This window comes from Marmota monax, unplaced genomic scaffold (genome assembly GCF_021218885.2).
Source record: "Marmota monax isolate L192 unplaced genomic scaffold, Marmota_monax_Labrador192_F-V1.1 WCK01_AAM20220418_F8-fsc01333, whole genome shotgun sequence".
NCBI classification, from domain to species: Eukaryota; Metazoa; Chordata; class Mammalia; order Rodentia; family Sciuridae; genus Marmota; species Marmota monax.
Window position 1 is genome coordinate 29,215 of NW_026694585.1, and position 20,531 is coordinate 49,745.

Genomic DNA, 20,531 nt, shown 5'->3' on the forward strand with positions numbered 1-20,531 from the left:
GAAGCCAGTTCTGATATTTGGCATATGTTTCTTTCTCCTCTCTTCTTCCCAGAGATAAGCCAGACTCTGGGATTCTCAATGATTATTTTGTGCTGACCAGGAGAAGGGCTCTGGCAGATGACTGCATAGTAGTCCAACCTTTGCCTTTATTCTCAGTGGCCCGCATGCATCTAGAATATGCTGGGTCCCATCAGTGCTCTTAGACAGGTGAGATAAAGTCAGTCCCTTATACAGCCTCTGAAAATTTTGGAACATTGCATACTTGATCCAGCTCTTTCCTTCCAAAGAGAAGCTGAGATTTTGTGATTTCTTTACCCACTTTATCATACAATGAAGACAGGTTGTGATAATTACTTACATGATAGTCTAATCTGCCACCTTTTCCCCCAATGGCTAACAGGTATCTAAAAAATGTGCCAGGTCCAATCAGTGCTCCAGGAAAAACAAGATATAAGCCAGTCTCTCTGGCAGCCCCTGAAAAAGTTGGAAACTTACACATACAGTCCAATCCTTTTTCTCTTCAGGAACTGGAATTTGGTAGTTTTTAACCTTCTTCTTTTTCTGCTCTACTGAAGTTGAGAGTCTATAGCAGGTGCTTGCTTGCTCGTCCAAGCTGCCACCTTTGTTCTCAATGTCTCCTAGATTTCCACAGCATGCCAGCTTCTAACTTGCTTCAAGATAGGTGAGAAGGAACCAGTCTGTTGGGCAGAAGCCTATCCCTGGAAAATTTGGAGTGTTGTACACAAAATCCATCTCTTTCCCTCCCCATGAAGAACCTGGGATTTGGGGGTTTCAGCAGTGCACTCTGTGCTGAGCCCTGGGGAGGTACCATAAGGAGTACCTGCTTGATAGATATCTTCCGTACTGCTCTTTTTGTTCTCATCCAGGGTCCCTTCTTTTCAGGGTTCAGATTCAGGTAAGAAGTAAACCAGTCCCTTGGGAAACCCTCAAGAAAGTCAGAAAATTGGACTTGGATGTACAGATCAGACCCTTCCTTCCTCCCTGGGAAGAAGCTAAGTGCTGCAGGTTCCTAGCGCTCTTTTGGCACTGTGTTGGGAAAGGGATTATGTTGTGAGGGTTTTATGGATTTTGCTACCAGCTTCAATGTAGTTAGTTTCATGCTTCTCTCATGAGAAATCTGGTTTTTGATTTTTCACAAAGGGAGTCTATCTCTGTGTCTTTGCATCTTTGTGTCTTGGGGAGGCGAGAAGGAAAGGCCAGAACTTCCCATACCATTTCTCTGAGGTCACCTCCCAGTTTTTCTTTCTGCTTAGCTTTTTTTGCTTTCCTTCTGCCTTCTCCCTGAAGAGCTGCATTTCCTCCCAACACTGTCATGTTACTGGGCTAGTTTACCTGCCTTATTGCATCCAGCACGATCAAATCCCAGGTAGATATGTCACAGGCTCATATTTACACACATGTTTATTAATACTTACCAATCTGAATTTGGCAGTATTTACAAATATGTTTCTCTGCATCTTTTGACTCAGTAACACATTTTGGGAAATTTTCTTGAGTTACAATATATAGTTCCATTTTATAATGGTTATGTAATATTCCATTATGAAACTGTTTCATTATTTTCTTCTTTTTCCTATTGAGGGTAAGTTATCTTATTTCTACTTTTTCCCACTACAGATATTTGCACATGTTTTCAGATATTGAGGCTTTTATTTTGATGGGATAAAGTTTCTAGAGTAGAATTTCATAGCCAAAAGATTTCTCATAGTTTTAAGTTTGAATAAATGTCACATTGCTTTCCTCATATTGTAAGAATATAATTTACCCACAGAATGTGACAATGCTTACCAATCATGTCCCAGCCAGCCATGTGTGTTAAGCACCATTTAGACTTTGCCAGCTCAGTGGAGTGAAGGAATGTCTCTTTCCTAGTTCATGCTTATCTGACTATTGGCAAATTAATCTTTGGGCATATTTATTGTCCATTTGGATTAGCTTTTCTGATCATTGTTCATTTTTATTTTTTAAGTTTTTTTACATTTTCTTCTCAGAGGATTATATTTGATAGATAACCTTACTTTTCAGATTTATCAATTTTCCATTTAATATTTTAGGATACACTGAGTATATATATATATATATATATATATATATATATATATATATATATATATAGTATGTGTGTGTGTATTTATTTATTTATGGTCAATATACCTGTGTATTTCTTCATAGCATTGGAGTGTTCTGTCTTTGGTATGCTTCTAAAATGACAGAATCTATATAGTCTCATGGATTTTATTGCAAAATTTTAAATTAGATATCTTTATTTAAAGTCTTTGGTTAACTGAAATGTATTCTTTATGTGATATAAGATATAGACACATTTTTATATTATACCTCTGGATACCCATTTGTTCCTGTGCTGCTTGCTAATACAACTTTCTCCACAATGAGTTGAATCCTAATCTTCAGAACATACTAACTGTGCATATGTTCTCTTTTTGTGGCTTAATTATTCTGTACATTAGTTTGTCTAATTGTCTATACCAGTGCCACATTGACTAAATTTGGTGATTTGGTAGTATGTTTTGGTATCTGGTAAGTTTTATCTAACTGTTTTTCTTTGAATGATACATTTTGGATAGGAAGGGCAATTTTGAGACATGTATTCTTCCATGTGAAATTTGTGAAAATATATGTAATTCCGGGGAAAAACTCTTCTTGTTTTTATTTTATTTGAATTAAATTTTTTATTCTGAAACACTCTGAATAAAAATAAATTTGGTCCTTAGAACAAGAGAGATAATCCAGAGATTAAAAACCCCCTCTAAAACATAAATACATGAAACAAAAGCATCTTATAAGACAGATCATACCTCAGCTGGAGCAACTAAGTGGCAATGTGGCCTAAGGGTCTGTGAATGCTTCTGAGAGGAGGCCAACATGCCTCTTGGGACATCTGACCTATCAACTTTTTCTCAAGATAAATAGAAGCACATGTCCTACGTGAGATGTAGAACCTGTGGTCGGAGCGACCCCATTATTAGCATATTTATAGAATCAGTACAAGAAAGGAACAGTTCTTGGAGTAGGTGATCCTCAATGCCATCTTCCCATTGGGTAAGGTTATCTGGACAACTCGGGGAAGGAAAGTTGACTCATCTATTATCCCAGTTCAGCATAGGGATGGAGTGAATGTGGCTTGAGACTCTCTTATAGATGCGGAAGAAACAGGGAGGATGGAATTTTCCTAAGATTCAGACTGAGAAATAGGTTCAGTTATAACAGTGCCTTGATTTGAAGGACCTATCTCGGAAATATCATGGATTTTTGATGGGATAGCCTAATTTTTAAAGTCTGAATGTGTTAGAAGATGTATCAGAAGCTTTAAATCTTTGAAAGTAAATTGTTAATGTATTGCAAGTGCCACCACCACACCTTCCTAATATCCTCCTTTACTGTATTCACAGGGAAATGTGTCCTTCTGTTCACATCCTCAAACTGTCCCTGTGACTTTTCTGAGCTCAAGGAGTTATTTGGCTCTGCCACACCCCACTGGAGGGAACTCAATAGCTGTCACTTTCCAATTTCGAACATGGAACCGAGCAGGGCTATTGCTGAAAAGTCAGATTCTACACTGGTCAGGGGCTCTTGTCCTTGTTCTTAGTGATGGAAAACTCAAGCTGAGCCTCTGCCCACCTGGCCAGCCAGTGAGAGCCGTCATAGCAGGTGAGACATCACAGTGCCTTTGTATAGCCATCAACATCCTTACCCATAAGCCTGAGAGCAGTCATTTTTGAATGAATAAAAAAATTGAAACAATGAGATATTCATAATCTCAGTAGAACTAACTACAGATTCTATTTTCCTTTTTAAATGGGAAACTCTACGTTGCTCATGGGTGAGTCAATGTGACATAAGTCTGTTTACATGAAAGTATAATTGTTACAGAGTTTAAAATGTGACTTTTATTATCTTAATTTGAGGGTTGGCAATCAGAGGTAAACTTGAAACACTAGAAAGCATTAGCCTGATCCTAGATAGTCTTGAGAAAATGGTTGGATCTCTTTTAACTGTCTTTCACACCCACACACTCTCTGATCATCAAAATACAGACAGTCTGGGACTTAGAATAGTTTGACATAATATTTTTCAACTTTACAATGGTGCAAAACCCATATTCATTTCGTAGAAATCATGCTTTGAACTTATAATTTTGACCTCCCTTGCCAGTCAGGTATATGGCAGATGCTCTCTCAGTGCTGGCAGCAGCAGCCAGCCATGTTACCTAGGGAGTCTTGTTATCACAGAGGCCAACAACCAACAATGTGCAGTGTTCTGTGAGGCCAGTGGGTTTTTTGGATACAGGCATTTGATAAATTAAATGAGATATTCAACACTTTATTATAAAAATGGGTTTTATCTTATTTTTTTCAAGTATAAGCTAAAGTATGTTCTTAGCATGCTTAACATAGGCCAGTGTAAGTTATGATGTTTTGTAGGTTAATTAGGTTTGTTAAAAGAATTTTTGGCTGTGATATTTTCAACTTAAGATGGGTTTATTGGGAGGTAATTCCATAGTAATTTGAGGAGTGTCTATAATTTAAGTTATATTTTTTCCCCTTCTGTCAGAGCAGCTACCTTGGGTAGAGGCTACATGTTGTGGAGTAAACCTCCTATAACTTGTAGAGAATATCATCTTTGAACATTAGGGACCATTTTGCATATGAGAATTAATGATGGTTTAAACTCAGCTGGAGCTGAGAATATGTCACTCCATGAATGTTGAATATGGAAGGGATATTTTGCTTAGGGTCTGAAAAGCTGGGAGTGAAAATAAAATTTTTCTTTCTTTTTATAAACCAAAAATTATTGACCACCAGCATACTGAATTTCCTTGTGAGCTGAACTGAGAGCATTAATTCAGTTAGTGACCCGAATCCTGGTTTGTTTAACATTACAATCTGTATGCAATAGTAGCTGGAACTGTTTATATTTTTTACATGGAGATATAGGTTACCCCCATATGTATATATGTATGCACACACACACACACACACACACACACACATATTAATTGAACTTTTTTTGTTAGCCAGAACCCTTTTTCTTTTCTTTTCTTTTTCTTTTCTTTTTTTTTTTTTTTTGTGTGTGTGTGGGTGGGGTGTCAGAGACTGTGAACCCAGGGCCTTGCACATTGCCATACCACAATTTTTAAGTTAGAATCGTTACATGGAAAGACCACAAGAGTCCCCCCCCCCCATTTTGGTTTGTTCTCCTAGTTCTAGGATTATGGAATTTCTTTCAGAATTCTGTTTCAGAGTTAATTTCATCAAATATGTTTTAGCATCTTAGCAAAATCCTCTATCTTCTTGTTTACAGATGTTCTCACTTTCTAGAGCAGGATCTATGACTTTTGGGGTCATGTTAGAAACATGACCTACATAAGAGAATTATGAGTCCCCAAAACCAAGTCACTAGTGGGAGATCAAGCAGAAGGAAAAAGCTGGTTTCTAGAGCATTTTCAGGAGTTGGATTTATGTGCTCATTTGGGCAAGGAATACTAAAATATAATAATTATATGTAAGACTGAACTTCAGCAGGAAGAAAGACCACATTTTATTTGGAGATTACATGTCCACTGGGCTACAAAATGACTTCTGATTCCTGCAGGTTGATTTTTATCCTTAAAAAGCTGTGACTAGTCTGTACCTTTATAATTTATTAGATACATTAGTTAACTATGGGACCTCCCTCAGGTGATAAGATTAGACTCAAGCAGGTTTCATAGCATCCTAGAAATCAAGCATTCACTAATTTGTTGTTTTTAAGTGAATTAAACTTTGTCTCTGGGATCTTCTTATTTCTACAAGACAATTCCTAAAGATCTCAATTAATCACTCTTCCCTTCAGGGAAATGTGCATCTGCCCCCTGAAGTAACCTCTTGTCCATTAATGTCAGACTTGGTCAAGTGACACATTTTGGTAAATGGATTCTAAGTGGAAGTGACATTGACACATTGCAGTAGGAGCTTTAAGAGCCATAGCAAAACTCTGCCAAGTATTTTCTTCTCTAAGCCATGAAGAACTGCAGGCCATGCATTCATACTTGGTCTTAGGTGAAAAGATCACGTGCCACAGAATGGATGCAGATCTGCTGCTTGGAACCACAGACAGATGAACCTTAGTTTGTTAGTCACTGACACATGGGTTGTTTGCTGCCACAAAATACTCTAGTGGAAGCTAATAAAAATTGCACTGGGCAATGTCCTGGGATGCTTGCTGTTCACTGATTGATCTCCCGCATGCCAGTATGAATTTTCATCATAAAGCCTTGTAATGGAGCCAGCAGGAGATAATTCCATCATGCTCAGTTGGTTGCCAGTCCATGACTCCACCACCCTCTGTTCCATCATCTTAAAGAAGATTAGATAGTTCATTTTAGGATGCAAGAGACTGACTGCTTGAGCAAGAACTAATATTTGTATTTAAAAAATAAAACTATAGTTATAGGTGAATATACTGTAGCAAATTTGGAAAAGAGAAAATGTAAAAGTGACATAAAATGAAAACATAGTTTTCTCACCCAAATATGTAATTTTTAAGAATACTTCTGCCAGCTGCCAGATGTGGTAGCCCAGGCCTGTAATCCCAGAAGCTTGGGAGGCTGAGGAAGGAGGATTGCAATTTCAAAGCCATCCTCGGTAACTTATCAAGGCTGTAAGCACCTTAACAAGAATCTGTCTCAAAATAAAATATTTTTAAAAAAGGGCTGGGGATGTTGCTCTGTGGTTCAGTGCCCCCAGGTTCAATCTCTGGTAACAACAAAAAAGAATATATCTGCCAACTTTTTTTGCATGTTTATATAAAACTTAAACACATCCACATATACCACATACATTTTAATGTAATGCTTTTTTAGCTTTACATTTTATTTTTATGAATATCTGTGCCTAATTAGTGCCTAAATTAGTATTTTTGTGAATGTTTGATTTGTTTATTATACCTGAGCATATCATTTTGTTTAAATTGTCTACTAAGATTATAAAAATTAACAATACATGCATGTAAGAAACATTTTTAATTTGAAATCTTGGATAATATCTGTACTTCTCAATAGCTAAAGATATTATTTAACTAGATGAGACTTAACTATGCCCTGTGTTCTGTCATTGGAAATGTTTTCTCATCACAGGATAGTTCAAGGTCAGTTGTGGAAAATGTATTCCACAAAAGCCCTAGATAGAAGAAAGTACTCCTGTCTCCTGGTGTAGAATGCAGGACTGCCTGCTCTGTGTCTTTATCCCTTTTATTCTGATTTCTTTTTCTTCCCCTTCCCCCATACTTATCTGACTTAAAGAGTGATGAGAAAGTGAAAAACAGGGCTGGCAATGGGTATATAAACCATAATATTCCCAAATGAACAGAATAATTTTTGTTAGAACATAATAAGAACCAAACAAACCAGTCCGTAACCGGCCAACCAGAGACAAAGTCTCCCTCGAATCCCTAACCCAACTCAACAAGCCACTGTCCAAGCTGACATGGACAATCCCTTCCTCTTGAGCAGGCTACAGGCTTACCTAATCACCTTCTCAGGATCTCCTACCAAAGCTCAAATCATTCCTCAGCCTTTCCCTGTCTCCATTTGAGATCTCACACAGAAAAACAACCCGGGGCACTTGAGGTGGAATGTGGTGGTCTTTGACAAGCAGACTTGCCATTGTCTGCATCTACTGTTTTCAGGCACTGGTCCTGTACTGGGGTCCCTTATAACCCACTTTGTTTACCTCCAGGTGATGGATTAAATGATGGTCAGTGGCATTCTGTGTCCTTGTCTGCTAATGGGAATCATTTGAGCCTGAAGGTGGACAATGATGTATCCTCTGCTGCCCATTCCCTGCGTGGGCAGATTCATTCTGCTAATAACTATTATTGGGGGTAAGTAAAAGGCACAGGCTATATTAATCAAACCTTATTTGTGTCTTCCACATTCCAAGGTGACTGGTATTGCTAAATGAAAACTGATATTTTAGAATGATTTTTCTCTTTCAGTGATAGTCAGCTGGGAATTTTGATGGACAAAGACAATAAATTGTAGCCTAAAATGCAAGTCTACTCATTGATCTTATTTAAATGTGCACTAATGTGATTGATTTTAAATAGGACTTCCTCTTGGGAGTTGTTCTCAACTACAGCTGCACGTGGCAATCTACTGGAAAGCTTCAAAAATGCTGGTGCAGGGCTGGGGTCATGCCACAGTGGTAGAGCACTTGCCTAGCATGTGTGAGACACTGGGTTCCATTCTCAGCACCACATATAAATAAATAAAATAATAGGTCCATCAACAACTAAAAAAAACATGATGGTGCTGAGTTAACTAATCTTGTGTCCTGAGTTTTTTAAATGCCCTTCAGGTGATTTTAATGTGAAGACAATGTGGAGCATCCTTGTTGTCTATTTCTAACCCTTATCACAAGGAATTTCCCTAATCCCCAAAGGCTGTTACAACCTTTCGTTTTGATTTCATTTGTCAACATTATTACTGCATAGTTGCTTTATTCTGACTGCTGGCTCCTCCTCTCCCTGGAATGTTTCTTCAGCAACACCTGAAAGCTTGCTGGAAATGCTGACTCATTGCCCCTCACCTTCTGCATCATGATCTGCATGTGACCAAGATCCCAGGTGGTCTTCAGTACTTTAGAGTTTAAGAAGCCATCTATATGGAAGGGCACTATTACGTACAATAGAGCAAGATATTGTCTATTAATTTTTCTACTCTTGTTTAGCAATGCATTTTACCAAGACAACACCAGGACATATCCTCTGGGCTCCAGTAAATGGAGCATTTGCTTGCTGAATGGGTCTTCGATTTAGTTCATCCAGGATCCCTTCAGCCAGCAAGAGAGTGCCTCTGAGGGTAATGAATCTCTATCCCTGGGGTAGTCAAGTGAAAAATTTTTGCCACTAGATGCTTGGACCTGTCAATAGTAAGAGTTATTTCTAACCTTGGCTTAATGCCTTTCTTGATATTATTCCTGTTTTGCATTTTATAGTTGTTCCTTTCTAAAATAAGATTGGAATCATGATGGAGATAGCTTTCCAGCCCAAAAAGAAAATATAAAACCCTCTCTAAGAATTGACAATGGAAATACAAACCATGAATCCAGTTGTTTAATCTTTCAAGTTTCCTAGAGCAACCATGACTGCAAGAGGTAAAATAGTGTCAACACCCTTAAACATTGGACTGTGTACTTTTCTTGTTTGCTAAATATGGTACATTTCTGATCCTGAGAGGGTTTTACAAGATGTTTGCTATTTATGAAAGATTTTATAGCTCTGCAGAGAAACAAATTCCTTCAATACCAAAATGAGAATTTATACAAGAACTATAATTCAAAGGGTAAAAGATTCTGAAGCACTAAAAGGGATAGGAAACAAAATCCTGGCTGTATTGTTTAATGATACAAAATAAAGTACACTGGAGAAAAATGCTTTCAGATCACAGAATCATCTTTCATATTTTAACACATATTCAGAATATGCAATGCACAGAGCCATGAGCATAAGTACTTTCCATAAATATTTACACACTGATGTGATATGAATTGTTACTGGGAAATAGACCACATTCACACATTTATACAGCATTACTAATATTTCTTAAAAGCCTATAGAATGCAACATTATAGTATTTTTGAAGCTTCTCTTACTTCCTTCAAACTCATCTCCCAGGGAGTTATTATCTTGCACTTCGTAGGTTTATCATCTATGTAAGTAATTTTAAGTAGTATTTTATTTTGTGCTGGCCCACTTTTAATTTAATACATAGGGTAAGACTGTGCATTCTTCCATGACTTCCTTTTATTCTTCTTCATTACTTTCTGAGATCCAGCCATGTATATGTGAATTGGCAAACTTAATGAATTTTTACTGCTGCATGGTTTTCAATGAATATTTTATCATAGTTTAGTTATCTATTCCACTGTCTCTTTTTACTATTGATACATGTTTTGATTGTGCCCATATTTACTATTTTTTAAAAAAAATTATTAATAATTCTTGTACAGTTGCTAAGAATCATCTTACCAGTGATTTTTAAAATTTTCTTTATGTACCATATTATGGTGCTCAAATGTAGAGTTAGTTCAGTGAAGCAGAAGTGACATACTGCAGTTTAAGTGACATGTACTGGTTGTTAAGTTGCATTCATTAGAACTCACATAAGTCATGCACACAGACCTAGCTTTTGGTTCCTCCAATATATTCGACAGGACCCTAGAGATCTGGAGTTAAAACAGTCCTTTTTTGTGCATTTTCATAAAATTTTATTGTTAGACACAAAAAGTTTCTTGCTAATATAGTTTCCAATGAGAAACTATTTCCCCAAGATGAGCGAAATTACAGATTATAAACATCCTAACAGGGAGGGGAGCTTGATAACTTTTCTTCATTATGACTTAACAGTTTTTCTGTTATAATTGCAAATTGGCACTTAGTTGCAAAAATATTTTCAGAATTTGCGATCCCAGCACTTTATTCCTAAGAAATGTATAAATATAGAGTGACCTCTATATGCATGGCTATAAATAACCAGCTAATCCCCACAGTACAATTTTAGACACTAATTCAGACTTAGTCCTCTATAGATATTATGCCAATGTAAATGTATCTTTTTTTTCTGAAGAAAGAATATATAATATTTAACAAACTGAAGTACTGCTTTCATCAGGTAAAAACACACATGCAAATAAATACTCAAACATATCAGTTTGCTCATTTTTTTTAGATTAAAAAGGTATCTATTATTTGTACAACCAGGAAACCCAGTAGAGAAAATATAGGATGAATAGACATGGAGTTCTGGCTTTTAGTAGATATATTATACTCAGAACTTTAATGCATGGGTGTTCCAGGTTTGTTCTGGGGCCACTCAGCTTCATCTTGAGAGGAACTCCACCCTGACAACCCCAGAATTAGGGTTATTTTAGGCAATCACAAGAGTAGTTGGTGTCAGTGTTTCTGTTCATTTAATTCTCTTTTAATTAGTGTCCATTGGTGCCAGAATATGTTTGACACTGAACAAGGAAATTTACTTCACCCAGTTCACACACTGTCACAACAACTGGGCTAATAAAGTGTTCCTGGGTCCACTAAGTGGAAGTCAGTTAATGACATTGATTCTTCAAAGAAATCAATATCCTGTGATCTGAGACACTCTACAACCAGTTCTCTTCCCCTTTATTTCCTAATGTAAGCTTAACCCCTTATTCCAAATTATGTTATAGCTATAGTCAACCAAATTTTATGATAGTACTTCACCCTAAAAGCGTATATGTGTGCCTTGCTATTATAGTTAGGGTGACAATAAATTTATTGTCCAAACCAGGACACTTTAGAGAATGAGAGGGATGATATGAGTAATTATGAAAGGACAGCAACATAAACCAAGACCTTCTGGTGGCATGGAATTATTTGCTATGTTATCTGCTATATTTTGGTCTGGATGTCTCAGTATGCATCTTTCTTCTTGTGAGAGAGATTCACCTACTCAACAGTGTTTTAGTCAACTTTGTGTTGCTGTGACTAAAAGATCTTGCCAGAATAACTTAAAGGAGGAAAAAGTTTTATTCTGGCTCGTGGTTTCAGAGGTTCAGTCATGGTCAACTGACTCCATACCTCTGGACCCAAGTTGAGGCAGAACCTCATAGTAGAAATCCATGACAGAGGAAAGCAGCTCACAGTAGTCAGGAAACAGAGAGCTGTACTTACTAGGGACAAAATATAAACCCCAAAGTCATGCCCCCGGTGACCTACTTCCTCTAACCAACATCCTACCTGCCTACGGTTACCACCTAGTTGGTCCATATTCGTGGATGAATCCATTAATTAGATTGTAACTCTCTATCATTTCACTTATGAACATTCTTATATTGTCTCACACATGAGTGTTTGGGGCCACCTCATATCAAAACCATAACAAATAGCAGTATTTTTTATTTCTCACATTAGAACTCTGATTTAATTATCTTTTTCTCAGCCTAAGGATGTGTGTGTGTGTGTGTGTGTGTGTGTGTGTGTGTGTGTGTGTGAAGTGTTCTTCAAATAGCTGTTTCTCCATAGCATATTGTACTTTTGGTGCCTGCTATTGAGGGTGACTAAAAGTTAAAAATTCCCTGCTACAGGATCTTTGTACTATTAACTAACAGATTTTTTACCACAGAGTTGGGAATAGTAAATTATGTTCAAAGGTGCCAAACCCACCATATGTGAAACATGAGGGGACCACTCTGTAACAAAGTCTCACTCTGCTGACCTCTTTCTGGTACAGTGGCATAAAGTATCAGGTCCTCTTGTGTTCCTCACAGGAACTTAATCATGATGACGCTCCTCAATAGTGAAAGATACATTTTATTATTTGTACAGTAAGCATCCACTTCCCTATTTACACCTTTAATCTCAAATGAGGTCCCTAATGAAGAAACCTCCACCATTTTACCTTTTGTATGGGCTTGGGAGAAACCTTCTGCATGAAGAAATGGAACATTCCTGGCTTTTGCTGGCTTTGAATCTCAATTTCCCTTCCTTTTCTATTTCTCTCTCTGTTGTGACTAGTGAGCCATGTACCTAGTGGCTTGACCTTCTTCTTCTTTAAAATTCTACATTAAGAAATGTTTACTGTAATTATTGGACGTGGCTTAATTTTATTCCTAAAAGAAAAATATACCACATTATATTTTGGAATAGTTTGAAGTCTATGATCTAGATAAAAGGGAAATAAGCAGAAAAGAAATACTAGTGATTCTTTTTTATTATTTTGATTTGTTATATATGTCAACATAATACATTACAATTCATATTACACATATAAAGCACAATTTTTCATATCTCTTGTTGTACACAAAGTAGAGTCACATTCTTCTTGTCTTCTTACATGTACTTAGGGTAACGATCACCATCACATTCCACCGCCTTTCTTACCCCCATGCTCCCTCCCTTCCCTTTTCCCCTTTTCCCTATTTAGAGTTTATTTAATCCTCCCATCCATCTCCTCCCCCACCCCCAGAGCATATTATGGATCAGCATCCTTAAATCAGAGGAATCATTCAGCATTTGGTTTTGGGAGATTGGCTAATTTCACTTAGCATCATATTCTCCAGCTTCATCCATTTACCTGCAAAAGCCATGATTTTATTCTCTTTTAATGCTGAATAATGTTAGTGATTATGCAAAAATATTTGACTTAATATTGCCATTGCCTATGAAGTTCCCATCAAAATTCCAAAGATGTTCTTCATAGAAATAGAAAAAGCAGTCATGAAATTCATCTGAAAAAAATAAGAGTCCCAGAATAGCCAAAACAATCCTCAGTAAGAAAAGTAAGGCAGGAGGCACCACAATATCAGACCTTAAATTATACTTCAGAGCTACAGTAACAAAAATGACATGGTATTGGCACCAAAAGAGATATAAACATCAATGGTACAGAATAGAAGATACAGAGACAAACCCACATAAATACAGTTATCTCATACTACACAAGGACTCCATAAACATAAACTGGAGAAAAGATAGCCTCTTCAACAAATGGTGTTGGGAAAACTGGAAATCCATATGTAACAAAATGAAATTAGGTCCCTATCTCTCACCATACACAAAACTCAAAGTGGATCAAGGACCTAGGCATTATACCATAGACCTTGTGCCTTTTAGAAGAAAAAGTAGAAAAAGAAAAATTCTCCATCATGTCATCTTAGGAAGTGACTTCCTCAACAAGATTCCTAAAAGTACAAGAAGTAAAATCAAGAATCAACAAATGGGATGGAATTATATTAAAAAGCTTCTTCACAGCAAAAGAAACAATCAAGAATGTGAGGAGAGAACCTACAGAATGGGAGAAAATCTTTGCTACTTGCATCTTAGAGTTAATCTCCAGGATATATAAATAATTCAAAAAACTTAGCTCCAAAAACAAACAAGTAACCACACGAATAACCTAATAAATAAATGGGCAAATGAACTGAACTGACACTTCTCAAAAGAGGTCCAAATGGCTAACAAATATATGAAAAACTGTCCAATATCTCTAGCAATTAGATAAATACATATTAAAATTACTGACATAATCTCACTCGAGTCAAAATGTCAGTCATCAAGATTACAAATAACAATAAAAGTTGGCAAGGATGGGGGAAACAGTATACTCATAAATTGCTTGCTGGTGGCACTGCAAATTGGTGCAACCACTCTGGAAAGTAGTATGGAGATTACTCAAAAAACTTGGAATGGAACCACCATTTGACCCCAGTTAAATCATCATACTACAGTGACACAGATACATCAATGTTTATAGCAGCTCAATTCACAATAGTTAAGCTGTGGAACCAACCTAGGCATATATATACTCCACTGGTATATATACAATGGAGTATTACTCATCCATAAAGAAGAATGACTTTATGACATTAGCAAGGAAGTGAATAGATCTGGAAACTATCATGCTATGTGAAATAAGCCTGTTCCAAGAAGCTAAATGTCAGATGTTTTCTCTGATATGTGGAAGCTAACTCAAATAAGGGGAGAGGGGAAAAATAGAAATTCAAAGGAGAATGAAGGAAAGGGGATAGGGATAAGAAAAGGACAGACAGTGGAAAGAATCCAAAATATTTTTCCTTTGTCTTTACATTAATAACCATAGTCAATCCCAGCATCATGTACATCCATAAGAATGGGGAACTAATTAGAATAAGATATATTCCATGCTTGTATATTTATATCAAAATTAATTCTACTATCTGTATAACTAAAAATAAGCAATAAAGAAATGTTTCTATTACTTCTCCTAATGCTCCTAATAAGTTACTCTAAGTAGAAGACACCTCTATACTGATATATCAAGTTTCTTCCAAATGCATCCAACCCTTCAGAAATTCTTTTACAAATTAAAATAAATGCATTGAAAAAAATAAAAAATAAAATAAATGCATTGACACATAAAATAAGCATAAAGTAAGGCTCTGGAGTTTAATGAATATTTTTGATGTAACATTAAATTTGAAATATCAAAGTTTTTTTGAGGTTAATTTAAGATTACATGTTGCCTGTCAATTGTTTTAAACCAGATTCAGGTCTTGGCTTGTTTTCAATTATATTTGTCAAGATGCACAGCATTTTTGAAAGTCTCAGCCACTGTGAGAAAAGTGAAAATCAACTATGTGCATTTTATGAAAATCCTTAGGTAGAAAGCCAGCACATATTGTGCTGGAATAAGAAGAGGCTGAATTTTAATATCCTGTTCTTTGAAAATGCATCAGTGATCTGAAGACAAAAGAACAAATAGAAACGAAAGAAAAAATACCTGTGTATAGTGGTTAAAATCTTTACTTCATAAAATTATTTGCCCAATTTGATTTTAAAGATCAAATAGTGATTGCAGACAGGGTGGCTCTGCTGGGCAATGTGTTCTCAGGGTACCCACTGGGGACCGGGTCACTCCCATGGGGACTCCTAGGCCAGACCTGGCTTCTTCAGGCAGCGCCTGGCACTCTGAAAAACTCTAACAATTCTTGGTGGATGAGTTGGAGTCATCATTCAAGGCTTGCTTTATTTCTCTTGTGAGTCAGGATTCTGTCAGTGGCACCATCAGGAAGCAACTTGAACTGGTGTTGTCTAGTGTATCCATAAATTTCTGGATATCCTGAGACAGACAGGATGTTTTTTTCCCCACATAAAAGATTGCAGTTTTGTATTTTCTAGAAACTAGAGCAAGTAATCACAGAGGATGTCTCAAAACTAAAGAATGAAATGCAGCTGAAAGACACAGTGCAGAAGCCCTTCACAGAGCTAAGGCACGGACTATAGCAGGTGCTGGAGGACATCTATGTGTGACACAAAAAGCCCCCTCTTGGCTCCTTGGTCTACCTAGAGCAGGTGTCTGGCAGTATGTCTGTGCTCCAGGTACCCAAGGCACCCTGTGCGGATGTCTCTCTGTGTGAGCAAATGTTCCTCTGTGTGGACATGGCATTTTAGAAGACTGCCAAAGAATGAGTTGGTGTCAGTTTTGTTTCCACCTAAAAATTTCCCCCTATTTTTATGAACTGTTAATTACTTGAGTACTTTATAAAACGCCTATAACTTTGTGAACAAATATTATGGGGAGCCACTCCAGAAAGCACTCTAAGTTTGAATTTCAAATCAAAAGAGAGCCTTATTTACCTGACCAGGGACTGTCATGCACAGTAGAGACTCAAGCTCTGTGAGAGGAAAGCAGCTTCCTGATCTATCCAAGGAGAATATAAACACAAAAACCATAACTCAGTGGCTTGCTTATCATCATGTAAGCTAGCCAAATGCAGAAATTAAAATATTAATAAGTGGGCCTTTGGGCTCCAAGCAGTACTGGAATTTTCCAGTCAGCAAGCAAACGGTAAAAAGAATCTTAACAAAAAGCATTAGCTTTGCAGTTCAGTTGCCCACAGTCCTGGGTTCAAGCAGGTGCTAGACAGTCACATCCTGAATTTGGGCAGGGGTTGGTGGGGTGACAATCTCAAAGTCATGTAGACCCACAAGGGCATTCAAACCAAGGATGTAGCTCACCATGACCACCACTGCATCCTGAGTAGGGTACAATTTGTGGGGTACAAGGTACAGAAAAATAAATTTTTAAATAAGAAAACAGCTTTAGTTTCTATTTCCTAAAAATGGGTTCATGCAGTTCTCTCTTCATAGGAACAGTAACAAAGAAACTAAGATGGAATTTCTATAGTCACTTTTTTTTTTTTTTTTTTTTTACTCAAATGACTACAGTGACCCTATTCCCAGAATCCCAGTAAGGCGGGAATTATTGCAAGTGACTAATGAGTCTCTACTAGAGCAATTGTTTTACACAGTACTACTAACTTATTTGATGCCTACTTAAAACTATAGTTATCTTATGGCCCACACACACATTTTCACCTGTCATTTTACTAATATCTATAAACCCTATGTCTTTTATCCTATGCAAGGCTATAAGATCAAGTTGCTATGTTAATCTAACCTTATCTATATTAACCTACTTGCTTATGTTTATTTATAACTATACTGACTTATCCTCTGACATAAATCCTATGTTTTATAGTTACATGATTTTTCTACTATTACTTAGGCTTATTCCTGATGAATTTATGTCTTACTATTGCTTATCTATGTTATCTTACCTTATTCCTGTAGTCTTTATGTCTGTTACTTATTGATTATCTATTCTATCTTGCCTTATACCTGTAACCTATATCTATGACTTATTGATTATATTGGTCAGTTCACTCCATAACACCAAATGAGGGTTTGTAGCAAAGTTTAGAGTATTAGTGCTGGCAACTGGAAGTTTGCTGTGGGGCCCCAGCAAACTTCCAGCTGCCAGCATATTAGTGTGATGACATAGTATTTTTTAGTTTTTCGGCGGACATAACATCTTTGTATGTGGTGCTGAGGATCGAACCCGGGCAGCACGCATGCCAGGCGAGTGTGCTACCGCTTGAGCCACATCCCCAGCCCGACATAGTTTCTTAAGGCTTCTTGCTTGTTTCATAAAAAGTTTCCATTATTATGTGTCTTAATCTTTTTGTCTCCAGCTTTTAGTTGGTTATGTTCAGAGGGGAAAAATATCAAAGTAGTCTGAGAATCAGGGGAGGAGTTTGATTGTAGGCCTTTTTTGATAGAATAATATGTAAATTTGCTGTTTCAAGACTTTGTATCAAGAATAACAGTTATTATGGTTTAGATGTGTTGTTCCCCCAAAAGCTCATGTGTAAGACAATGCAAGAAAGTTCAGAGGAGAAATGATTGGGTTGTAAGGGTCTTAACCCAATCAGTAAATTAATCCCCTGTTAGGGATTAATTGAATGGTAACTGAAATGTTAGGGTGTGACTGGAGGAGGTGAGAATTGGGGCATGGTTGGGAGTATATATTTGTATCTGGCCAGTGGAGTCATTCTTTTTTTACTTTGTAATCATCATGTGAGCCACTTCCCTCTGTCACACTTTTCCACCATGATGTCTTAACTTAAGCCCCAAGGAATGGAGCCAGCCTTCTATGGACTAAAGCCTCTGAAACTGTGAGCCCTCAAATAAACTTTTTCTCCTCTACACTTGTTCTGGCTGGATCATTTAGTCACAGCAGTTGAAAAGCTGACTAAAACAGCAATCTAATGTAATATTTGTAAGGATTCCAGAGCATTATAGAGTGCACATTATATGGTGCACATATTCTGTAAATGGGTCACAAAAGGGTTAAAATATGCTAAGTTAGTGTCGTCATGTTATAGTAGATCCTTAATTTGATGCTTCTTTTTATTTTAGTAAATTTATGTTTTGTGTGGTGTTTACTGCTTTTGAGGGGAGCTGTATTAGGACATGATATGCTGGATGCCTTTTAGTAATGAACCAGTGTGAATAACAAAGCAGACCCTGTCTCCCTAGTGTGACAGCTGGGACACCAGTGAAGCACCAGGGGTCAAAGCTCACTCTGATTCCTATACTTTTGAGTTTTGTTTTGTTTGCTTGTGTTGTTGTTTTAATTTTTGGAGAAGAGACAGTTTACATGGAAGGAATATTCTTGCCCATGGATTTGATGCCAGGTATCTAGAGCCTTGGGATTCCTGGTGACCTGCATAGTGATCCTCAGCTATGTGACCTCCACAGAGTGCACGGAGTGTCTCCACTGGGGAAGGTACTTTGCCCTTTCATTGAAGGAAGTGTTCCTTTCTCTGTTTTATACATCTCTTATTAGACTGCATCCCTTTACCCAGTACAAAGACTCTGCTTTCTTTTGAATAGTAGGTCTGTGGGTCAGTGGCTTGGTTCATTTTGTTCTCTCCAGCCTTGAAGATTCTTCCCCAACATGCACAGACATCCACTCATGTTCCTGGTCTGGCCTGGATGCCATCTGATTCATGAAGGCTCCAAATACCCTTCCCATTTCATCCCAGGGCACAGGACTTTTTATTCCTCCCATTGTCCTTCCTTTTTTCTTCTTTATGTGTTAGTGTTTCCTATCTAATTCTGTACCCCTTGCTACATTGTATGCCCCTAGAAATTGGGAATTATTCCCTTGAAGATATAAGACCATATATTTTATATGATACTTTGTTCTCACTTCAAGTATGATACTTTTTACTCATTTTGTTCTAGTGCTTTGTGGATGACATTTGGCATGTGGACCTATAACCTATAATTTCCTTCCTAAGACCAGTTGATTCCCTCAGTTAGAACTTATAGGTTAAAGTGGGGTGAATGTAGGTTACAGTGGGGTGCGGTGGTGCATGCCTGTAATCCCAGTGGCTCCAGAGGCTGAGGCAGGAGGATCACAATTTTAAAGCCAGCCTCAGCAATTTAGCAAAGCCTTAAGCAACTCAGTGAGACCCTATCTCTAAATAAAAAGTATAGAAAAAGGGCTGGGGATGTGGCATAGTGGTTAAGTGCTCCTGGGTTCAATTCCAGGTACCCCCACCCCCCAAAAAAGTAAAGGTTAAAGCTTTCAAGTTATTTTTACTCACATTATAAGGATTTAACCTGGTCATCTTATGCTAATTGGAAGCTCTGATTGGCAGCTTTAAATTTCTTGATTAAAAATCTAAGTTTGGGGCAGTCTTTGAATGATAAAGGAGATTTTGGTAAAAAGATTGGAAACTGTTCTATTTGGTGCTTAGTGAAAATATTTTGAATTATTGTATATGCAGGTTATTGTCATTTCTTTTTAAAATATATTTTTAGTTGTAGATGGATACATTATCTTTATTGTACTTATTTACTTTTATGTGGTGCTGAGGATCTAACCCAGTGCCTCACATGTGCTAGGCAAGTACTCTGCAACACCCAGCCCTGTCATTTCCTTACATTAATTCACAAGTTACCTGTCAAATAACAAATTTTTCAATTGAAAAAGTAAACTAGTCTTAAAAATCAGGTTATAAATATCAGCATTAGAACTCTTTAATATTTAAATCATTGGAAAACATGTAGCAAAAAAAGATGATAATTAATTAATATTAACATATCTACAAAGTTTAAAAACAGTTCTGGAAATAATAAAAATGAAAAATAATTTTTTAAAGCAAAGAATAAATAAATGTTCTCCACTATTTTATTACTGTTTTCAATTATACTTCTCATAAAATTTATAATTTTTAGGGTTTACAGCAGTCTTTTTTAAATGCTGTGTAATTTTCACATTTGCATATGAAAATTAAGTATTGGATTCAATAAATGCTTTGAAATTTTATTTTTCTTTGTTCTAGATTGGGCTCCCCAGAAAGTTGACTCTGTGGGAGATTCTTACACAGGTGGCTTAGTGGGGAGAATTAATTTGGAACAACCTTTGGAAAGTTGAGAGAGCCACTGGAGGTGGATGAGGGACAAAGCTGAGCTGCAGTAATGCTGTTACAACAGAACACTCAGAAGACTTCAGGGAGACTCAGCAGCAATGCTCCTTGGGGCTGTCCCAGATGAGCCAAGGAGTTCAGGCACCGTATCTCTCCACTGCATCATTGGATGCTGGGTAGCCCCTAAGAGGGCTGTCACTGGAAGCTTGT

At 37.1% G+C, this 20,531-nt stretch overlaps 1 protein-coding gene across 1 annotated transcript in view; it reads left to right on the forward strand.

Moving 5' to 3' along the window:
* The window catches only part of LOC124077206 (contactin-associated protein-like 3), a 60,413-nt gene that overhangs the window by 23,127 nt on the left and 16,755 nt on the right, over positions 1 to 20,531 (forward strand). Inside the window, 3 exon segments of the mRNA XM_046421454.2 lie at positions 3,432 to 3,690; positions 7,758 to 7,902; positions 15,740 to 15,744. Coding sequence (XP_046277410.1) covers positions 3,432 to 3,690; positions 7,758 to 7,902; positions 15,740 to 15,744 — 409 coding nt within the window.